Source organism: Chelonia mydas, chromosome 3 (genome assembly GCF_015237465.2).
Source record: "Chelonia mydas isolate rCheMyd1 chromosome 3, rCheMyd1.pri.v2, whole genome shotgun sequence".
Taxonomy (NCBI): domain Eukaryota; kingdom Metazoa; phylum Chordata; order Testudines; family Cheloniidae; genus Chelonia; species Chelonia mydas.
Genome location: NC_057851.1, coordinates 142121156 through 142142662, shown reverse-complemented (window position 1 = coordinate 142142662; position 21507 = coordinate 142121156). Strand labels below are relative to the sequence as shown.

General features: G+C 42.8%; 1 protein-coding gene across 4 annotated transcripts in view; it reads right to left on the bottom strand.

Annotated features, from left to right (window-relative positions):
- Positions 1–21507, bottom strand: part of TTC27 (tetratricopeptide repeat domain 27) — a 190974-nt gene that overhangs the window by 144510 nt on the left and 24957 nt on the right. For all 4 annotated transcript variants that reach the window (XM_037895448.2, XM_037895447.2, XM_037895449.2 and 1 more), the window contains exons 4-5: positions 21289–21429; positions 14453–14555 (exon numbers count right to left, since the gene is read on the bottom strand). In XM_037895448.2, coding sequence (XP_037751376.1) covers positions 14453–14555; positions 21289–21429 — 244 coding nt within the window. The remainder of the gene's footprint in view (positions 1–14452; positions 14556–21288; positions 21430–21507) is intronic.

Here is a 21507-nt window from a genome sequence, read left to right as displayed (position 1 = left end):
TTTTGACTGGTGCTGTTTTCCCCTTTGGTTTACTGCCTCTACAACTAGTGAATCTGGAGACAGGTGAGTAAATAAGAACTCAGCCCCTTTCGCTGGTACGTAATATTTTCTGTCCAATGTTTACAGGAGGGTGGGATAGTGGCAGGTGTCTGCCATATCGTCTTTGCAGGATCCATTATGGCACTGTTGATGGGAAGAGCCATCTTTGCTGATGGGGATGCCTGTAGGATGTTGGTAAGTTTGTGCTGGGTCTCTGGCAGCTCTGCGAAAGAGATGTCCAAGGATTCTGCAACTCTTTTGAATAAGTCCTGGAAGCACTTGAAGTCATCTCCTGTAGTGGGAGGTGGTGGCATAATTGTTTCATCCGGAGACAAGGACGAAATATGGGTGGGTGGCAGTGTATCGCCTTCAGGGGCCTCTTCGGGCTCCTCTCCACCTTCCTCCTGGGCCTCCCGATGGTGGTGGGCCCATGGGTGAAGGGGACCAGGTGGTCCCTGATGCTGGTGAGTTGAGAGGTTTAAGATTCTGGGCCCTGTAGATTTCTCATGGGTCCCAGTGTGGCCAATTGGGTGGCAGAATAATGGGTGGTTGCATCCATGGTTGTGACTGCCAACTTCACCCTTCCATAGGTGGTTGCTGGTGAGAGGGTCCCGGTTTCGGGGAGGAATGACGAGGGGTGTAAAGGCCTACGTCATCCTCATCACTAGATAGCGGAGGTGCAGATCCACTAGGAGTGCCTATTCAGCTCAGTCCAGGCCTGACTGGGGTACCATCGGTGCTGAACAAAGGGGTCCCTGGTGTGGAGGTGACTATGAGGTCTGTATGCCTGCTGAATTGGCATGGAACCAGGAAGCTTGGTGCCACGGATGGTAATACACTCTGAATTGCAGTTAATGTCAGAGCTGTTCGTATTGCATATTTGCTATGCTGCATGGGTACTGGGGATGGCGCCATTGCACTGCTCGGTGCAGAGGATTTCCTTGGCTCCGCCGGTGCTGAGGTAGGTCTCTTAATCTTATGGCATGCACCTGAGAGACAGCTTGCCCGTGCTGGGTCTTCAGCTCCTTGAGACATCTCGGTACCCGACATTCCTGGTGCCTCGTGGTCCAACGGTTTCAGTGCCGTCGGTACCAGGGCAGATTTTCTACCTGGAGATCGCTTTCTTTTGGGCGAATCTCTCCGTGGGGATGTATGAGTCTGCTTTTTTGTGACCTTTTTGGAAGCGGACTCCTCGGCAACAGTCTTAGAGGTAGAACCCCTGTCAGAGGCTGCCGATGGTGATTGTTGGCCTGGAGGCATTCTAGTCTCAGGGACTTTTCCATCATTAACAGTTTGAGTTGGAGGTCTCTGGCCTTTCGTGTCCTAGCAGTTAAGTTTTTACAACACAGACACTTTTGGGCAATATGAGTCTCTCCGAGGCAGCGGACGCACTGAGCGTGGCCGTTCAACACAAAAATGGAGAGTCTACAGGTTATGCAGCATTTGAAACCAGGAGAGCCGGGCATGCCTGAGGGAAGGAGATGAGTCCCGTACTTGGTTGTTGTTATTCAAAGTGGGAGCCTGCTGAAGGCGGGGTGGGTAGAAGAAAGAAACTATAAAGAAAAAAAAATTTTAAAGGGTAAAAGTAGGGTAAATAAGAACAAAATGAAAGGAAGGGTAGTTTACAAACAAAGAAGGGTAACTATCTATGATTTGAGAGACGTGCTGCTATTGGTCCGACTCAAGCCAAAAGCGGTAGAGAAGGAACTGAGGGACAGTCGGCCGCGTGAAATGGCTGCCGGGTGTGCGTGGCCAACCAGGGCACTGCTACTACAAATCTCTGATTACAAGCGTAGGGTGCCAAGACACTTGGAGTGGAGCACCCACAGGGACGCTCCTCGAAGAAGAAATAAGCGATATAAATTCTCAGACCTAGGAACAACCCAATATAGCCATTTTCATCCATAGCTTTGGAAGTGCTTTACCATTATCTGTATTTACATTGGGAAGTTTCATTCTAGAATTTATCATTAAAGATTCTTGCACCTTCTTCTAAAGCATCTGGTAGCCATTGTCAGAGACGGGTTACTAGACTGGATAGAATATTGCATGATCTCTTTTGGCAATTCATATATTAAATGCACTGTTCAGGAATCATATAGTATTCATTATTTCTCAAAATGTTTCCTCTAACAAAGAAAATGTATATTTGCACATTTGAGCTCAGATACATACATAATTATTCTTCCCTAGCTATGTAATCATACAAGCTGAACAAAAAATTAACACTATATTTTCTGATTTTTGAAGAAATGCAATTTTAAAAATATTTTTCAAGAATCCAAGAAGAAAAAGTGTTTTATAAATTACTCTACCAATAAATGACAGTTCCATTGATGATTTTTCTTTTTAAGTAGACTGACTGGGTTCCATATCCCATTACTTAAGCATCAAAAAATGAAGCTTTCAGGATGCTAGCACTATTTAAATGTTATTTTGGTGCAACCTGATTAGCACACTGGAATTTATTTCAACAGACTGATTTAAAGTCTGGGGAAGTTAGCTGAACATTGACCTTACATCTTGGTAATTCACAGCAGCACTTTCTTGTTATGAAGCCATCTGATTTGCTTTGTGTTTTTAACTTGTTTTCACATTCATCATTAAACACATCCTCTTTTAAATAAATGTTTTTGGACTTCAGACTTGACCCATAAAAATGTATGTTTCTAGCAGAACCCATTTTATCCCTCTTCACCAATTTCAGTAACTGACAGAACATTTCAATGTCAACCCTATACAACTTACAATACCCATTTCACTTATCTACATCACCATACTTTATAGCTTCTTGAAGGTCAGGCAAGCACATTAACATATATTAAAAAAACCACACAGAAGAAAGTGTCATTTGTTTTTCTCTTTTTTTTTTTAAAAAAAAGAAAAGTGCATAAAGAAACCTACTAAGGATTTTATACACATGCAGGCCTAGATTTTCATTCGTTCTTCACAGCTCTTTCTTGAGCTAGTAATTGTTAAATGACAGCTGTCTGTGCAATGGAGCCTATATGACAGTGGGGGGAAATATTACAAAAAAGCAGATTTCTGATCAAATAAGTATTACATTATTCCAGAGAGGGGCAATTACTTACACACTGCAGTTGTGCATCATTTCCTGGGTTTAAGGCTTCAAGGGGCAAGCATTAAAAAAAAATACAGCTATCTGCTCTGCAGTACATCCAGAAAGGAATACACTGCCATAGTAATGAACTGGACAATACAAAAAAGTATCAGGGGGTAGCTATGTTAGTCTGTATCCACAAAAACAAAGTATTCACTTATCTGTTAATAGTACTTGTGACGTTCCCCTGGTGTTATCTGGATCGGTGATCTGCTAGGTCACTTCAATTCTCGACCCTGGAAGCCAGCCTTACCCTGCTTGCTGAGCCACTGTGATGTTCCCCTGGTGTTATCTGGACCAGTGATCTGATAGTGTCATTCGGTTGTACAATCCAAGCAGCGGCTGGCCAAACCTCATGGCCTTAATGGCTGGATGCCAAGAGAACTATAACACAAACTGCCTTTGAGATGGTCAGTGACTAACCCTCTTGCAGTAAACTAAGGGGACAGGTGTGACACACTGCATCTCGGGGGAACACCCTGCAACCCCATGTTCATCCTTATAATATGATTGTGTGGTACCCAATGCAAAGTTTGTCATGTCAGGTATCTTCAGAATGTTCATGTTGCACTGAGCATTGTTGTTATAGTAATGTTACAGGTTGTAATTTCATGCATATAGTTTTGAGGCTGAAAATGTGTCCTCATGGCTTAAAAAAAGCCCAGGCAAAACTCTCCAGGAACAGAGGGGCAATTCACACCTCATCAGGGCATGTATGGGACAAACCCAGCCCAGCCTCACAGGAACAAAGGACACTGGCCTAGGCAGCAACAAAGGATTGGTTGGACTCTCGAGTTATTGGTCCTGCTTTGAGCAGAGGGTTGGACTAGATGATCTCCTGAGGTCCCTTCCAACCCTGATATTCTATGATTCTAAGTCACTTAGTCACCCCCATGATAAAAGGGAGAGATACTTTCCATGCTGGCTCTCTCTTCCACCTCCATCTACAGACACCACCACCAAGTGACTAAAGCGCTCATCAAAGGGGAGACCCTGGCTGAAGGGCAACCAGCCAGCCTGTGGTGAGAAGCATCTAAGTTTGTGAGGGCACTGAACATGTTACGATCAGTTTAGAATGCATTTTGCTTTTATTTCATTTGACCAAATCTGACGTCTTGTGCTTTGACTTATAATCACTTAAAATCTATCTTTTGTAGTTAATAAATTTGTTTATTCTACCTGAAGCAGTGCGTTTGGTTTGAAGCGTGTCAGCGACTCCCCTTGGGATAACAAGCCTGGTACATATCAATTTCTTTGTTAAATTGACGAACTCATATAAGCTTGCAGCATCCAGCGGGCATAACGGGACACTGCAAGACTGAGGTTCCTAGGGTTGTGTCTGGGACCGGAGATATTGGCTAGTGTCATTCGGTTGCACAATCCAAGCAGCAGCTGGCTAAAAGTGCTCACTCATGTGCTGGGAGCAGCTTACATGCTAGAGTCTGTGTGTAAACAGCCTGGGAGTGGGGGTTCTCACAGCGGAGCAAGGTAAGGCTGGCTCCCAGAGTTGAGGATTGGAGTGACATAACAGATCACCAGTCCAGATAACACCAGGGGAACTTCACAGTACTTAACTTTTAAAAATATTTAATATGGTTCATGTGACAAAAACAAATGCCGCCAATTAAAATACATTACTTTAGGGGGGATGCAAACAAGAAAAACCTATAAAAATCTGCTTTAATTAAGTTCATGTTTTAACTAAAAGATATATTCATTACTCCCTTATCAGCTTAGTCTTTTCTCACAATGCTAGCATCAGGGCCCGAAAAGTTTAGACACACCATGTTTGCACTAGGAATGTTTTTGGAAAGTTTCCCCACTCTCACTAGCATCAATTTGGCTCCACTTGTGTTATCATTGAGATCCCCAGAACAGACAGCCCTCTGGCTACCCACACCATATTAAGCACAAGGTTCTAAACAACAAACAGAGAAATTGTCCTGAGTCCTGATTTCACAGGACAGCTGCTTGAGAACAGCAGCGAGGCACTGCAGCTGTCCACCTTTTGAATATAAACCAGCATAATCTTGGCAACCACAAATGCGAGACACTACTTATTTTACGTAAAAGGTTAGCAGATCGATTCTGCAGAACTGGAAGGTTTGCATCACCCTACCAATGGAATAATGCCTCCTCCTTGCTTGTGTGTAAGTAGGCAAGTAGATTTTTCAAGGCCAGCCAAAGAACTGTTTAAAATCTTTATCATTTCAGAATGACATTTAATTGAAAACCAAAGACATGACATAAAATTAATCTCTAGAATAGCTAATTTATTTTAGTTTATAAGATTTAAGGGCACTCACCTGAAATGCCTTTCATGTAAGTTACCAAAAAAAAAAAAAAAAGCAAGCAACTAAAGAATAGCAGCTAATGCCCCGACCCAGCAAACTCATCACACTCACAAATCTCAATTTGCATCAAAAGCCCTCTCTCTCTCAAAGCTCTAGGCCAGCAGTCTCCAACCTTTTTAAGCAGAAGATCACTTTTTCAATTTAAGTGCAACCCAGGACCTACCTCAAAGAAAATGTAGAAAAATAGTAATCACACAAACCCAAACACCTTTGACTCACCCCTGCCAGGCCCCTTCCCCCAAGGCCACACCTCTGCCACTCCCCTTCTCCATGGCCCTTCCCCACTCGCTCTCCCCCACCCTCACTCACTTTCACCGGGCTGGGACAGGGGGTTAGGGTGTGAAAGGGGGTGTGGGCTCTGGGCTGGGACCAACGGCTTCGAAGTGTGTGAGGGGCTCAGGGGGTTGGGATGCAGGAGGGGGTTCAGGGTGCAGGTTCTGGGAGGGAGTTCGAGTGCAGGAAGGGGCTCAGGGCTGGGGCAGGAAGTTGGGGTGCAGGAGGGGGTGCAGGGTGCTGGCTCCAGGAGGGGCCTCCGGCTCAGGCAGCAGATTGGGGTGCAGGCTCTGGGAGGGGGCTGAGGTACAGGAGAGGGTGTGACCTCTGGGAGTGGTTTGGGATGCAGGCTCCATCTGGTCACCGCTTACCTCAGGCAGCTCTGTGTTGGCAGAGGCGCAGCAGGGCTAAGGCAGCCTCCCTGCCTGCCCTGGCCCCGTGCTGCTTCTGGAAGTGGCTGGCATGTCCGGCAGCGGCTCTGGGGGTGGGGGGGTGCAGGTGGCTTGGCGCACTGCCCCTGGAAGCAGGCACCACCCCCGCAGCTCCCATTGGCCACATTCCCCTTCCCAGCCAATGGGAGCTGCAGGGACAGTGCTCTCTCCCCCCTCCCCCCACCAGGGGCTGCAGGAACATGCTGGCTGCTTCTGGGAGCAGCATGGGGCCAGGGCAGGCAAGGAGCCTGCCTTAGCCCTGCTGTGCTACCAGATTGTTTGCGGCCGATCTCCTGGTTAGGCTGCAGGAGCGTTGGCAAACCTAGACAGACTGAGATCGACTGTCAGAGCTCCATGATCCATCTACCGGTTGGTGACCATTGATCTAGGCCAAGATTTTCAAAAATGGGTGCCTGAAGTTAGATGCTGACACTCTGCTCAAGGGACCCAGAACTGTAAGCCACTGTGTTACCCCTCTGCCTGAGGAAGAGTGAGCTTTAGTGGGGCTTAAACTGTGTATCAGGTGCCTGCCACACTGCTCTGTGAGCCTCACCAGCCAACTCCTCAAGACTCTGCAAGTCTCAACATTGCCATATTGGACATTCATAAAAATTATTAAATTCACTACCCCCAAAGAGACAGTATATACCCCAGCCTGTTAGGTTACCTGAGGAGACTCTCTTTAGTTCAATATAACAGAATGGAGATGGTTTATAGTAAAACCAAGAATAAGTATATGAATAAAGAACAGAGATTTAAGTGATACAAAGCAAGAGAAAGACAGGTACAATTATAAACAAAAGAAAACAAGACACCTTTTTAGTGACAAACTTAATTTTAGCAAGTTACAATCTTTGCCCAGTAAGTTCACTTTTACCTAGTCCTTATTTAGGTACCTGAATAACAGAGCTGGGCGAATAACTGACTTTTCAGTTTTCTGGCAGTTCAGGGAAGAAGAAATAAATAAAAAAAAAAAAAAAAAAAAAAAAGAATTTGGTGCAGGTTGAACTGAATTTGAAAACTGGGAAAAATGTCAGCGAAACAAAAAAACAGTTTTGGGTGAAACAAAACATGTTGTTCAATCCAAAACATTGAGTTTCAATCAGTTTGAAAGCGATAGCTTTATAAAACAGGAGGAGGAGAAGTTATCAGATCGAGAGGAATTGAACCCGAGTCTCCCACATCCCGACTGAGTGCCCTAAGCAATGGGCTAAAGTTATAAGATGGGAGTCTCCTTCTCCCCCACATTTTGTAAATGGCATCTAAGTCCCAAAAAATGTTTGGCCGAAAATATTTGGAGAATTCATGTCAAATTTGTGAATAGTTTCAAGGCAACTGAAACTGCATTTTTCAACAAATAGTGTATTTGTCAAATTTTTTTGCCAAGCTCTACTAGATAGGCTTAATTTTCAAAAGTGCTGAGCACTCAGAACTTTCCAGGGCTCAGCAGTTCTAAAAAAAAAAAAAAAAAAAAAAAATCAAGTCATATCTTGAGTAGCTCTGGATCTACAGTGCTAAGCTACTTCTGACCTGTCCAATGCACATAACACAGTCACTACCCCACTGTATATGTGGCGTCCAGGAAACTGATCAAGACTGCACAAACTCTACCCTACCTGGAGTCTACTGGATAGAAATTCATCTAGTTATATTCTCTTTTTCGCTGATTTTCAAATTACTTATCTGCCTTACTTCAGATATATCCGCCATAAACGCTTATAAAATTATTTTTCTTGGTCTTTGTTGTTGATGCTGCAAAGCATAAATTATTACTATAAAATCATTAATATTTAAGGCTATGTCTACACTGGTGACTCTACATGTGTCCAGGCATGAGGCTGTGTCATTCCCCCCGCTCCGCACACTGTCCATGTCGAACCCATGAAGTCATGTCACAAGGCGAGTAGATTCCAAGCTAGCTAGCTCACTTAAAGGGTGTTGGAAAGAGCATGGGTGAGCTGTGGCTTGGCCCAGTACCTAGGCCATTTTGCAGTGTGGATGTAGGAATGGGTGGGTACTAAGGCTCAGGTTTCAATAATCCTCCACTGCCATTCCCACAATGCACTGTACCCATTTCTTCCTGACCCGAATGAATAAAGTTCACACTCTCCCTGTAATGCAGCTGTAGCAGCATGCTGCACATCTCACCAGCGTTCTGTTGCAGTTCACTACTACAAGAAAACATGACAACAGCTTAGCAAATAGCTAGTTGGCCCAAGAGCATATCAGAGCTTTAATAAATACCTGGATGGAGTACAGCAGTCAGCACAATTTTGGGTGGAGCAGCAGTAACATTCACCTGTATGGGCAAATTTCCAGCAAGCTGGAGGAATTGAGCAATCTCCTTATTGTTATTTAGTGTGGGGAGTGAAAGAAGCACCTGAAGTACTTGTACAGGAAGGCCTAGGACTTCAACAGACAGTTTGGGAAAGCGCCTGCCACATTTCTGTTCTATGAGGAACTCGACTATATGATTGCAAGGTTTCCCCGTACTGATCATACAGTGGCTCACCTTGTGCTGCTGAACCCTTCCATTCTCATCATTCAATGGGACAGTGACACGGGTGCAGCTAGAAATATCAAGGATAACCCTGAAGACCCAGAAAGCAGCCAGGAAAGAGGAGGATCAGGCTGCAGAAATCCTTACGGAGGATCCTGAAGATGGACTGGTGCCTCGGCAAGATGCAGAACCCCAGGCTGGTAAGTTAATAATGCAAGCCACTCCTTCCCTCCAAAATATTCCCCCCTTTTTGTAGTGCAAAGTTTGCACTTTTAAAAACAAGGACATTTGAAATGAGGTGCAATGATTTTTCTTCCCTCAATAACATAACAAGCATTGCTCTGTGTGTTACTGTGTGCAAGGAATAATGCTGAAGCCATGCCATTGACCTGGCCCATCTCCATACCACCTCGTCCACCTTTCCCCCCCGTCCAACCAGCCTCTGCTATTCTCAACCCCAAAATGGACCTACTGGGGGAAAAAATTCTTAAACATTAAGTTTACTGTTTTCCAAAGAGGGAGTGTGGGTTAAGATGCAGACCACATTCCACAGAAACTTGGGAAGGTAAAAATCAGCATGCTTTTGTGTCTGTCTCTTTCCTGACCACCTGGCAGGCAGGGAATGTTGTGGGAAAGCATGGAGTGGGAAGTAGGGTCTCAAGGGGAAACACAGAAGAATTCATCATACGTTTGCATTTGGCTGAGAGAGAGAGGTTTCTGGTGCAGGGACCAAGGTAACTAAATGAAATCTCTCTCTGAATTTCCTTTTCTTTTCTAGAACGTCAGGCCAAGCCTATCTACAGGATACAAGCAGCCTTCTGGGGCCACACAGAGCAAAGGGGGTGGGTGGTCTGGTCTGGGGGAGAACACAGCACAGTCCACCATCGCTTTAAAGCTGTTTAGGAAAGAGATATCTAGTAGAGTTGCGGGTCCTGTGAAACTTAGTAAAGTTGCATATGTAAATAGTAGTATTCAATAGGGACGTTCAAAACCCAATTAGACACAAAAAGACTGCTACAATGCCCTGCAGCAGCTGCAAACTGAACCATAAAACCATTGTGGAAATCTTGTAACTATGGGCTCCCCCACACAGTTCCAAGTTGCACATATAAACTCAAAAGCAATGCAAAGCAACAATGGCTGTAACTGTTGCCAGAAACAGACCCACACCCAGATGTAAACACATCAGAGCAAAGTTGTTAGAATGGGTTACATATGATATGGACAGCGAGAAGCACATGCACAGTGAAAAAGGAATGCATCACACCACTGTCTTAACTGCCCCCAGCACAAATTGCATCCCAAACTGTAAACACAGTTGAAGTAATCTGTAATGATGGGTTTCACACAGATATACAATGGTATAAGCACAGATTAAAACCTTCAGCAAGTGATAATCAGATGAACACAAAACCTTTAAGAACTTTTGCACCACACTCTGAACTTGGGATGTGCCATCATGCATGGTTAAAGGAATAAAGGAAGTATTGCTTCACACTATGTACAGTCAACTTGTGCAACTCTTTGCCAGAGGATGTTGTGAACGCCAAGATTATAACAGGGTTCAAAAAAGAACTAGATAAGTTCAGGGAGGATAGGTCTATCAGTGGCTGTTAGCCAGGACGGGCAGGGATACAAGATCATGCTCTGAAGTGTCCCTAGCCTCTGTTTGCCAGAAGCTGGAAATGGGCAACAGGGGATGGATCACTTGATGATTACCTGTTCTGTTCATTCCCTCTGAAGGACCTGGCATTGGCCACTGTCAGAAGACAGGATACTGGGCTAGATGGACGATTTGTCTGACCCAGTATGACTGTTCTTATGCTAAAGCAGCTTCACAGGAAGGCTGTAAAGGTAGCCCTTAGCAGCAGCAAAAGGTCCATGTCATCCTCTGTCTCCCTGCACTGCCAGGATGTATGCACATATGGCATCCCCATTTTCTCTTGCATGCCTGGACCCAGCATCAGTATGCACATGTGTAGGATCCTGCTGACTGTACAGAGTTTGCAAACCAGAAGCATCCTGAGTTCACTTGATGCAGAAATATGTGCCTTTAGCCTCGTAACTGTTGTGCAGTGTGAAGCAGGCCACACTGGCATCCAGGCTGATTCATAGACAGCACCAACGAGCCTTCAGCCTACCAAATGCTCACTCCATGACCATCCTGCAGCTACAGGGTGTGAAACTGAATTTCTTTTTCTCCTGGGGTCCTGATGTCAGGGTACAGTTTCATGAATCATAGCAGGAGTGGGTTTTGGGGGAACCCCACATACAACAAGTAGCACAGATACAAGGCTTATAACAATATCATTTCTGGGGAATAAAGTCCCTGTTTCCTCCTTAAAGTACAAGAGAGATCTCAGCACCCTGGCATCATGAAACTTTACTGCTTTTCCCACAGGTTAGTACTCATGAACCTACCTCTGTAGTACACCAAGCCTTGTATAATGATAGAATAATAACCTTTGTGGTTCACATATTCACTTGTTCCTTGTGGCAAACAAATGGACTTGTGAGTGCCATTGATGGCCCCAATGCAGTTTGGGGACCCCATCCTTTTAAAACTAGCTATTATTTCAGGAGCGTTTCTTATGGCAACCACCAATGGGTAAACCACAGTGTTAATCACCTCACAAACCTCCACAACCACAAACCCAGCAGTGAACTTTCCTACTCCAACAGACCTGTAGCTATCTGGGATGGCCAACTTCCACAGGGAAATAACAACCTGCTTCTGTACCAATATGGCTTCCCTCAATCCAGTGTCCTGGTGCTGGAGGATGGTGCAAGATTCTCACATAGCTCCATGAAGGTCTGTTTCCTCATGTGGAAGCTCTGGAGCCACTGCTGCTGCTCCCAAGCCTGCAGGATAACGCGATCCCACCACACCATGCTATTTCTCCTGCACCAGAAATGATGGTACACCAAAGGCAATAGCAGCATTCAGCATATCTGTCCACTGTGCGAAAAATGAATTATTCTTGCACGCGGCGGTCTTTGATTTTTGGCAAAAAATGATGCTGAAATGCCATCCAGCATCTTGCCAACCACCTACTCCATTACATAAACAATTTGTCCTGCAATAAGGAATAGGAGCAGCTCATCCAATAGATCCATGACTACAACCCAGTTCTGCAGAAACAGAAGTGAGGGCAACATGATCCAGAAGTGTCATCGGCATATGTGTGAAAGCAAGGCACAAATGTGTTCCACATATGGGTCCAAGGAGGACTGAAACATAGTACCAACAACACACCAAAAACTGGTTCCTACAGTGTCTCTGTGTGATTCCAAGAACCCTGGCATATAGTCCCTGAAACAGTAGCACTAAACTTGTGTACCCAGAGCAGCACTGTGGATGCACATGGGTACACAGCATTATATGAATGTCTAGCAGAGCAAATGTAGACTTTTGGGGTGGGTTTGGCTGGCTCGAGCCTGCATGAACACAACCCGTACTAGAGTATGCACACCAGTGCAGACATAACCTTAGTGTGCCCCAATCATAGCATCCTATTTTTAGTATTGCTCTAAAACCTTATTTTAAGAATTTCTAAGGCAACACACACATGCTAACTACTCAAAGTCACTGTATGACAAAATACTCCATGTTACAGGTTTTGTTTTTCCTGCTACCTTGATTCTTTGAGTAAGAGTTTCAGACAAGCAAGAACACTTTAAAAATAAAGTAAAATAATTTGTACTCTCCAGCAAAGTCATCATAGAAATGTTCAGCCAAATAAATGATAAACTACAGTCTCAAGTGCAACTGAATAACTGCTGGCATATAGACTGATGTTGAACCTGTCTCCCTCTCACTGATTATTCATCTATACAACTCTCTTGTATTCAGAGCAACAATCACTGCAGAGTATTACGAACAGGGTCATTTGCAGTCTCTATAATAACGAAAAAGCTTTTGGAATCCCTCCACCTTCCCCTTCCTAACCTGAACAACAAACGTCAGCAGCCACCTGTCTGACATTTAGTTAATTTTGTACAGAGTTTTTAAGAAGCAGCTATCTATCCAGTCTCGGAGTTTTGAAGATTAAAAAAAAAAAAAAAAAAGCAAAACGCCACTCCTTTATAACTAAGTAGCAACATTTTCATCTAAATCTAGTCCACCCCTCACCTCCAGCAGCAAATCAGCAAAACTCTCTCTCTAACAATTCATCACCTTTGCAATTCTCCCCTTTGAAGAAGGGGGGGAGAGGATGAGACTGGCTTTGCAGCACACCTTGAGGGTCAGATTTTATAGGATTTTTTTTAAGCAATAGGTTGATTAGGTTTCGTTTTTTTTCTGAAGTGCTCAATTACCATACTGATCAGTACAACATCTGATTTTTACCTTAAAAATACAATTTGCCAAAATGAATATAAATTTGCTAATTAGGACATTAGCAGCTCAAATCAGACTGGCTTATCTCCATGTCAGTTAATGTCTAAGATTTCCTTGGCCTGTATGTCTGCATGTCAACTAATTTAATTTCATGTGCTGATAGTAAAGGTGTCCTAGAATTCCTTTCTTCTGAAAAGTGTGATTACACAGCAAGTTTCCCAATGTATAGATTAAAGACACTTGGTCAATTAGATATCTAAGTTACTGAAATGAAATGGTTCATAGTCCATAAATGAAGTTTTCCCACACTCCTACAATAAAACTGTGTGGAAGTTTGTTTAAAGCTCTCGAACAGAGAAAGATAAACACTATAGAATTTAGTGGATGGATCCAATGCTGGAGCCGCCTAATGGCAGTGGAGATCACTCACCAATTCACAGGATTGGGCCCAATATAATTCTATGTTCAATCTTACCATTGTATTTTAAAAGTTTTTGCTATTCATATGGTAATTTTGCAAGGGCCCCAAACTACTATTTGGTATTCTGACATCACTGTCATGCCTTGATCCTACAGCTGGTTCAAACCCCAAGAAATAACCTTTCATTACCAAAAAAAAAGAGTTCATCCTGTAAAATAGTGAATTTTAAATTCCCTATACCTTTTTTGGCAAGGACAAAATCTATACATGCCAATGCATGTCTAAGTGGGAGAGAAAAATGTCTTTAACACTGTTGAAAATATAATCTTAGGCTTCCACAGTTCCAGCAAAAAATCTTCAGCTAACAAATAAACTCAATGTCTTAAAAACCAATGGTATTTTATGTTTAGTTCCAACACTATTAGTCTGCTTCCCTCAGCATCAATATTCACTTCAAAATTCAATTTAAAAATAATGCCCTCCTTTTGCAATGTAACCCAGCATGTCTTTGGAATTGAACACCATGTACCGAACATTTCTGGTTCAGGTTAATAAGAATTCTGATACTCTGTGAGAAGTAGTAGAAAATTGCTCAGTGTCTCTCACAAAGTTGTACAAAACCAGAAGAATTCACATTTTCAAACTCAAATGAGCTTTGTTAAATAAGAGACAAGACAGGCATAATGCCTGCAAATCAATTTGTGACATATTAACAGTAGCATACCACTGAAACACTTTTTTTGTTTCCAAGCAGATAGAGTGTAATCAGGATTACAGAGCTTTAACCAACAGAGCACACATCAACAAGAGAGAATTGTTAGATCAACATAAATTTAAGAAGTGCCTTTCTACTCTCTGCAGCTACAAAAACACCTGACAGGCACCATGCTGCAAACTGTGACACATCTACAAAACTCTTCTGACAAGTGAATGGTATTATATGTGAACATAATCAAATAATTTGAAAAACTTACCTTGTTCTATACAACTCTGGGCAAGAGCAAAGAGCTCAGGCGATCGCTCCTCTAGCAACTGCTGGTGAATATTCACATATCGCAAAGTCCACCAAGGCAATGTCTAAAAGGGAGAATAAGGATATTTTAAATGAATGATAAATACAACTGATTTTCTTTTATAAACAGATTTTAAAAATATAATTTCAAAAACACAAATACAGTTGCTTTATAAAAATTCAATACCAAATCTGATCTATTTGAGATTAGATTAAGGTAGGAAGTTTCCTAAAGTGTAGATTCAAATTATATCAAGGCTGAATAAATCTTGAAAGAGTCAAAAGAAATAAATTAACAACAAAACCTTACTATATAGATGGGTGCTCAGTCACTTAACCGTTAATATTTTTTCCCCTCTTGTATTCCCCTCAGATGATGGCTTCAATCAACAATGCTCCTTTCCAAACATCCTTTCTTCTGAAAAGGGGAGTGCTAAAAGTCTGAAGCGGTCTCACAAATAAGACAATTATCACTGTATCTTTATGACAGATTTCTAGTTCAATACAAATGCCGCACAGTTTTCTGATATAAAATGGAGAAAAGGTGTCACCCAATAAAAAGGGAGAATTCAATTAGTTGTGATTTGAATTCCCTATAGCCTTGCCTCACTTTCTCCTTGCTATTTTAAGGGCTGTAGTTTAAAATTTCAACCATTTGTCTCTTCGGACGCAGCTCTGCACTGAGGGGTTGAAGACTGGTAGTGAAGGTTTTTCTTCTTCTACATGTTAGAATTTAAAGCACACCTTATCAAGATATCTATTTTCCTTGACTCAAGGAACATGCACATCGCTCAACATATGTAAAGGAACTGTCAGATTCAGACATTTTAGGATTTCATATTAAGATCTGTCTTCGTGTCTGGTTTAAGTTTTCCCCCAAGAATGTGCTCACCACAACCTTCATGTGGGGAGAGAGAAGGGAGGGCTGTGCCTGGCCAACTGGAAGAAAAGGGATGTTGCCCCTTTAAGGGCTCCCTTTAACAGGTGGGGAGAAGGGGGAAGTTTACGTGGATGGGAAGGACGGGCACGAAGAAGTTGGTGCCAGATCAGGAGAAGGTCACTGCATTGCCCCTTCCTGCTGACCATAAGAGTAGAATGTCAAGTTCAGCTGACACAAAATATCAAATGGTAATAATCAGTGCGCTTACAACAGTGGTTCTCAAACTTTTTTTTACTGGTGACCCCTTTCACATAGCAAGCCTCTGAGTGCGACCCCCCCCCCCCCCTTATAAATTAAAAACACAGACAATTCAGGAAGTTTTTGGAAAATGTAGGGGACAATTTCCTGGTGCAAGTGCTGGAGGAACCAAATAGGGGCAGAGCTCTTCTTGACCTGCTGCTCACGAACAGGGAAGAATTAGTAGGGGAAGCAAAAGTGGATGGGAACCTGGGAGGCAGTGACCATGAGATGGTCGAGTTCAGGATCCTGACACAGAGAAGAAAGGAGAGCAGCAGAATATGGATTCTGGACTTCAGAAAAAAACAGACTTTGACTCCCTCAGGGAACTGATAGGCAGGATCCCCTGGGAGAATAACATGAGGAGGAAAGGAGTCCAGGAGACCTGGCTGTATTTTAAAAGAATCCTTATTGAGGTTGCAGGAACAAACCATCCCGATGTGTAGAAAGAATAGCAAATATGGCAGATGACCAGCTTGGCTTAACAGTGAAATCCTTGCTGAACTTAAACACAAAAAAGACGCTTACAAGAAGTGGAAGACTGGACAAATGACCAGGGAGGAGTATAAAAATATTGCTTAGGCATGAGGAGTGAAATCAGGAAGGCCAAATCACACCTGGAGTTGCAACTAGCAAGGGATGTTAAGAGTAACAAGAAGGGTTTCTACAGGTATGCTAGCAACAAGGTGGTGGTCAGGGAAAGTGTGGGCCCCTTACTGAATGGGTTGGAGGCAACCTAGTGACAGAGGATGTGGAAAAAGCTAATGTACTCAATGCTTTTTTTGTCTTGGTCTTCATGAACAAGGTCAGCTCCCAGACTACTGCACTGGGCAGCGCAGCATGGGGAGGAGGTGATCAGCCCTCCATGGGGAAAGAAGTGGTTCGGGACTATTTAGAAAAGCTGGACGAGCACAGGTCCAGATGCACTGTATCCGGGGGTGCTAAAGGAGTTGGTGGATGTGATTACAGAGCCATTGGCCATTATCTTTGAAAACTCATGGTGATCGGGGGAGGTCCCGGATGACTCAAAAAAGGCTAATGTAGTGCCCATCTTTAAAAAAGGGAAGGAGGAGGATCTGGGGAACTACAGGCCAGTCAACCTCACCTCAGTCCCTAGAAAAATTATGGAGCAGGTCCTCAAGGAATCAATTTTGAAGCACTTGGAGGAGAGGAAAGTGATCAGGAACAGTCAGCATGGACAAGTCATGCTGACTAACTTAATTTCCTTCTATGCCTAACTATCCCTATTTTATGGGTATCCCCATAAGATTCCCATAAGGGTATCTTATGGATATCCCTATCTTATGCCTTCTATCCCTAATTGCCTTCTATGCCATCCACTGGCTCTGTGGATTAGGGGAAAGCAGTGGACGACAAGCCCCTGGGTCCAGGGAAGGACACACTGCTGCCGAACAGTTCCTGGCCAGGGATGGCTCACACACACACCTGACTGGTGAGTGGGGCCCGTGACACTGGATCCTTGCAGACACAAGGTGTCGGAAAGACCGGAGGAATCCTGGCCTGGCAGAGCAGAGACCCCCCCCAAGGCAGAACTGCCATGATTTGTCATCATCATCCCTGGCCGCGGAGGAGGCCACCCCTCTGTTGAATGGCTCCTTTTCCAGCAGGAGCCATTCAGCAATGGAGTGGCTTCCCTCATAGCCAGAACCTTGTCCTCCTCCTCATGGCCCTAGCTAGGAAGGAGTGTGTGTGGGGGGGTCTGCTCTCCCAGGACCCCAGCCTTCCTCTTATCTTGTGCCTGCAAGGATTGGGTGTCTCTGGTCACAATGCACTGCAGCCTCCCTCGCACCTTGTGCCCCAGTGTTTTGGGCCTTTTGGCTGCACAGGGAGCCCACTGCAGCCCCACTGTCAACACTGCCTTAACTCCAAAAAAAAAAAATGAAAAATACTTACAAATAGAATTTTTTTTAAGTGGATAAAAATGGTTAAAATTAGAAAAAAATAAAAATCAAATTCTGCCAAGCTTATCTATATGTTACATATATTGAAGAATTCTGAGGTCAGAGGCTAGGATCCCTACAGGAGCAGAATTAAGGTTGCTGACTGTGGTGTACAATAGGTGCAATAGTGGTAAGGTGTGTCTGTGGGTGGAGGATTAGAGTGTACATATTGATTGTGGCTTAACTTTTAAATTTCCTTGTGTTTGTGATTTGGAGTCAGGTATGTATGTTGTGTGCATAGCATCTTTTTTAAAAATAAAACTGAGGGTTTTATACACAAACATACCACATACATACAAATTCAATTATGGTTTACCATTTATGTATGGCAGGAAGCAGTTCTCTCTCGCTGAGCTATCCAACTCTCACTGACTTCAACAGAGGCCTTTCCATTGACCTTAACAGAAGCTGGATGAGGCTTTAGGAGCTTTTTGGAAGCTACAGTAAGGAAGCATGAATGGCTTTCTTTATAATAAAAAATATCTGACAATGATGAAGTGTTTGCTTTTGAAACCTAATTGAGGAAAACAAAATTGTAATACTAGGGATGGACAAGGTTCTACAGCTGTCTCAGACCATAGCTCAAAATTATAATTATAATTATATAGAATTATAATTGATTAAAGTTATGCACACACAAGCAATATAAAAATCTACCGCAATTTAACTTACCCCACTCTGCTTGCACTGGGAGAAAGTGCATGCTAGAGTTCACAAGTAGTGTAATTTTGTCAATAAGATATAACACTAAGGTTACTATCCATAAATATACTATGACTCTCTATACAAAATGACACTAAGCCCTTAATGCTTACCAGATTTGTTAATTCCAGTTATTTCACTCTGTGTGTGTGTGTGTGTGTGTGTGTGTGTGTGTGTGTGTGTGTGTGTGTAAAAACAAGTGTTAAAATATGCTACTGTCTATAAATGCCAAGAAAGTATCATATATACACATACACTTCTGTTCTTCAGGTAAGTGTACATCAACCTAAAGGACTGCACACACAGCATCTAGGGGAAAAATCTAAACCAATTTACATGCAGTTGATTATAATCTGCCTAGAGAGGAGCTATCAAAACAGATAAAATATTGTCTATTTTAAACTGCAATGAAATATGACTTGTGATATCAAGCTGAAGAAAGCAATGGCTCACAAACAGGAGACCTTGTAGAAGAGGTCAAATCCTTTTCCTCCTCCCCACCAACACTTTGTTTAGAAACCCAAAGGCAATTCAAACATGACTGTGTTAGGAAATGAATACTATTCTATTCACAACCCTGTAGCTGAGGATATATCTGGGGTTTATAAGATCAGTGATAAAAATTTCCTCTGGCCTACAGCTTGCCACACAAAGGTATCAAAGTAGAAAAGAACATTTTTGGAAAAATTTCAGTTAAGCCAGTTGAGCTCTGCATGGAACTTATTTTATTAAGTTTAATTTTGTGGGGATGGTTTCAGGATTTTCTTTTGAATGATTTTAAAATTTTTCAAGTATTTAGTCTTTCATGTGGAATAGTATTTGTGAAAAACAGGGCTATATTAATGTTTTAAAAAGGTAGATTTCTCAGAATTTTATCCAATTCTAAGCTCATTTACATGAATATTACAGAACTGAAATATTGAGAGTTTTTTGTTGGATTTGAACTTACATGAGAAAGAATGGCTGGGTCACATTAGGAAACTTACAGAAAATGAAAAGGAGTACTTGTGGCACCTTAGAGACTAACTAATTTATTTGAGCATAAGCTTTCGTGAGCTACAGCTCACTTCATCGGATGTATACTGTGGAAAATACAGAAGATGTTTGTTTTTATACACACAAATCATGAAAAAATGGGTGTTTATCACTACAAAATGTTCTCTTTCCTCCCACCCCACTCTCCTGCTGGTAATAGCTTATGTAAAGTGATCCCTCTCCTTACAATGTGTATGATAATCAAGGTGGGCCATTTCCAGCACAAATCCAGGTTTACTCCCCCCCCCCACCAAAACAAACCCACTCTCCTGTTGGTAATAGCTCATCTAAACTGATCACTCTCCTTACAATGTGTATGATAATCAAGGTGGGCCATTTCCAGCACAAATCCAGGTTCTCTCTCCCCCCCATAATCAAATGGCCCACCTTGATTGTCATACACATTGTAAGGAAAGTGATCACTTTACATAAGCTATTACCAGCAGGAGAGTGGGGTGGGGTGGGGGGGGGGGGGGTGGGAGAGAAAACCTTTTGTAGTCATAAACACCCATTTTTTCATGATTTGTGTGTACAAAAACAAACATCTTCTGTATTTTCCACAGTATACATCCGATCAAGTGAGCTGTAGCTCACAAAAGCTTATGCTCAAATAAATTGGTTAGTCTCTAAGGTGCCACAAGTACTCCTTTTCTTTTTGCGAATACAGACTAACACGGCTGTTACTCTGAAACTTGCAGAAAATGGTTTTCAGCAGCTGTTGCTCCTGAACTAGCATTAAAACTTGGTTTTATCACTTTTAATAGTGTAAACAAGCCTTTGGACAGGAGGAGGTCCCTCACTATGCCTGTTTGTACACCCAGGTACATTTTCTCCCCTTCTGACTGACCTGACTGCTGGAGCTGAACAGCATTCATCTGGAGTGAGAGGGGAGAAACAAGGGAGAGCCTGGCTTCCAGAAGTACAAAACAACCAGGAACATCTCCCACACTGTTTAATTCAGCCCCCTATGAAGATGCAGCTGGAAGTAGGGGTTGCCTGCCCAAGCACCAAGATGGACCAAGGAAGCCTTTTAACCTCAACTGCAACGCACTGGAGCGAAGTCACTGCTGTTAAGGGCCTCCCCAGCTCCAGAATCACCCTCTGCCAATCAGACTGCTTCTAAGCTAAAGCAAAGGACGAAAATAGTCAGAAAACTTTATTTTAAGGAGGAACTCAGTGAAACCTCTCTGTCTTTCATGTGAAATCAGAAACTGGGGGCCGATAGGGATATGGTCCACATTGTTGTTTAGTACTCCTAATGTGCTGGCATGGTGGGGATCTAGCTGACAATCCAGAACTAAAGGAGAGGAATCTCTTAGCTCCACTTCCATGCATGGGAATAAGGCAGATAAACCCATCCTGTCTAGAATGGGACCAGCAGGCATCCAGGCCAAAGAATAGTGCTGCAGTGTCTTACAAAGATTAACAGTTTTTAAATAACTTTATAGTATGTAAAAGTTTGTGAAATAGAAAGGCTACAGTATGTAAAAACAGGATTGTCCCAACTGTACGTACTACTGTTCATTTATACTCATGTTATTCTAATTATACATGTAAGAAAAACAGCAAATTCTAACACTGAAATTATCTTCATGAAATAGAGGTGCCTTCATCCCTCACAAGGGAAAAAGCCCTAGTAGACATTTCTCTGGCTTAGCTATTAGAAATTCAATTTACATAACTTATCTTTTAGAAAAGATAACACTTTATTTTAATTCCTTCACTACTGTAGTCACTGCTTTGTTGTGTAGAACTGTTCCTTTGGAGTAAGACATCTCTGAAAGCAGAACAGGATAAAAAAAGGAAGACAAAAGAAATGGAAGAGAAAGAAAATAGTAAACAAGACAGAATGAGACAGTGGAAGAAAAATGAGAACCAATCCATGGTTGGCAACCACAATAACTATTTCCACATATTTCATACCTGAATAGCGGCAAGTTTATGTCTTGAATGCACAAGAATCACTCTGGCTAACATCAGCAAGATAGGAAGGGAAGTCAGATTATAGACTGATTCACCATCCAGAACCAGCATACTCAGAACAGCTGTACACAATGCTTTGGGCTGAAAGAAGAAAGAATAATAATATCAGCACCAGACAATATTAAAGCACTTAACTAGCAAATAATGTATTGCAGGGCT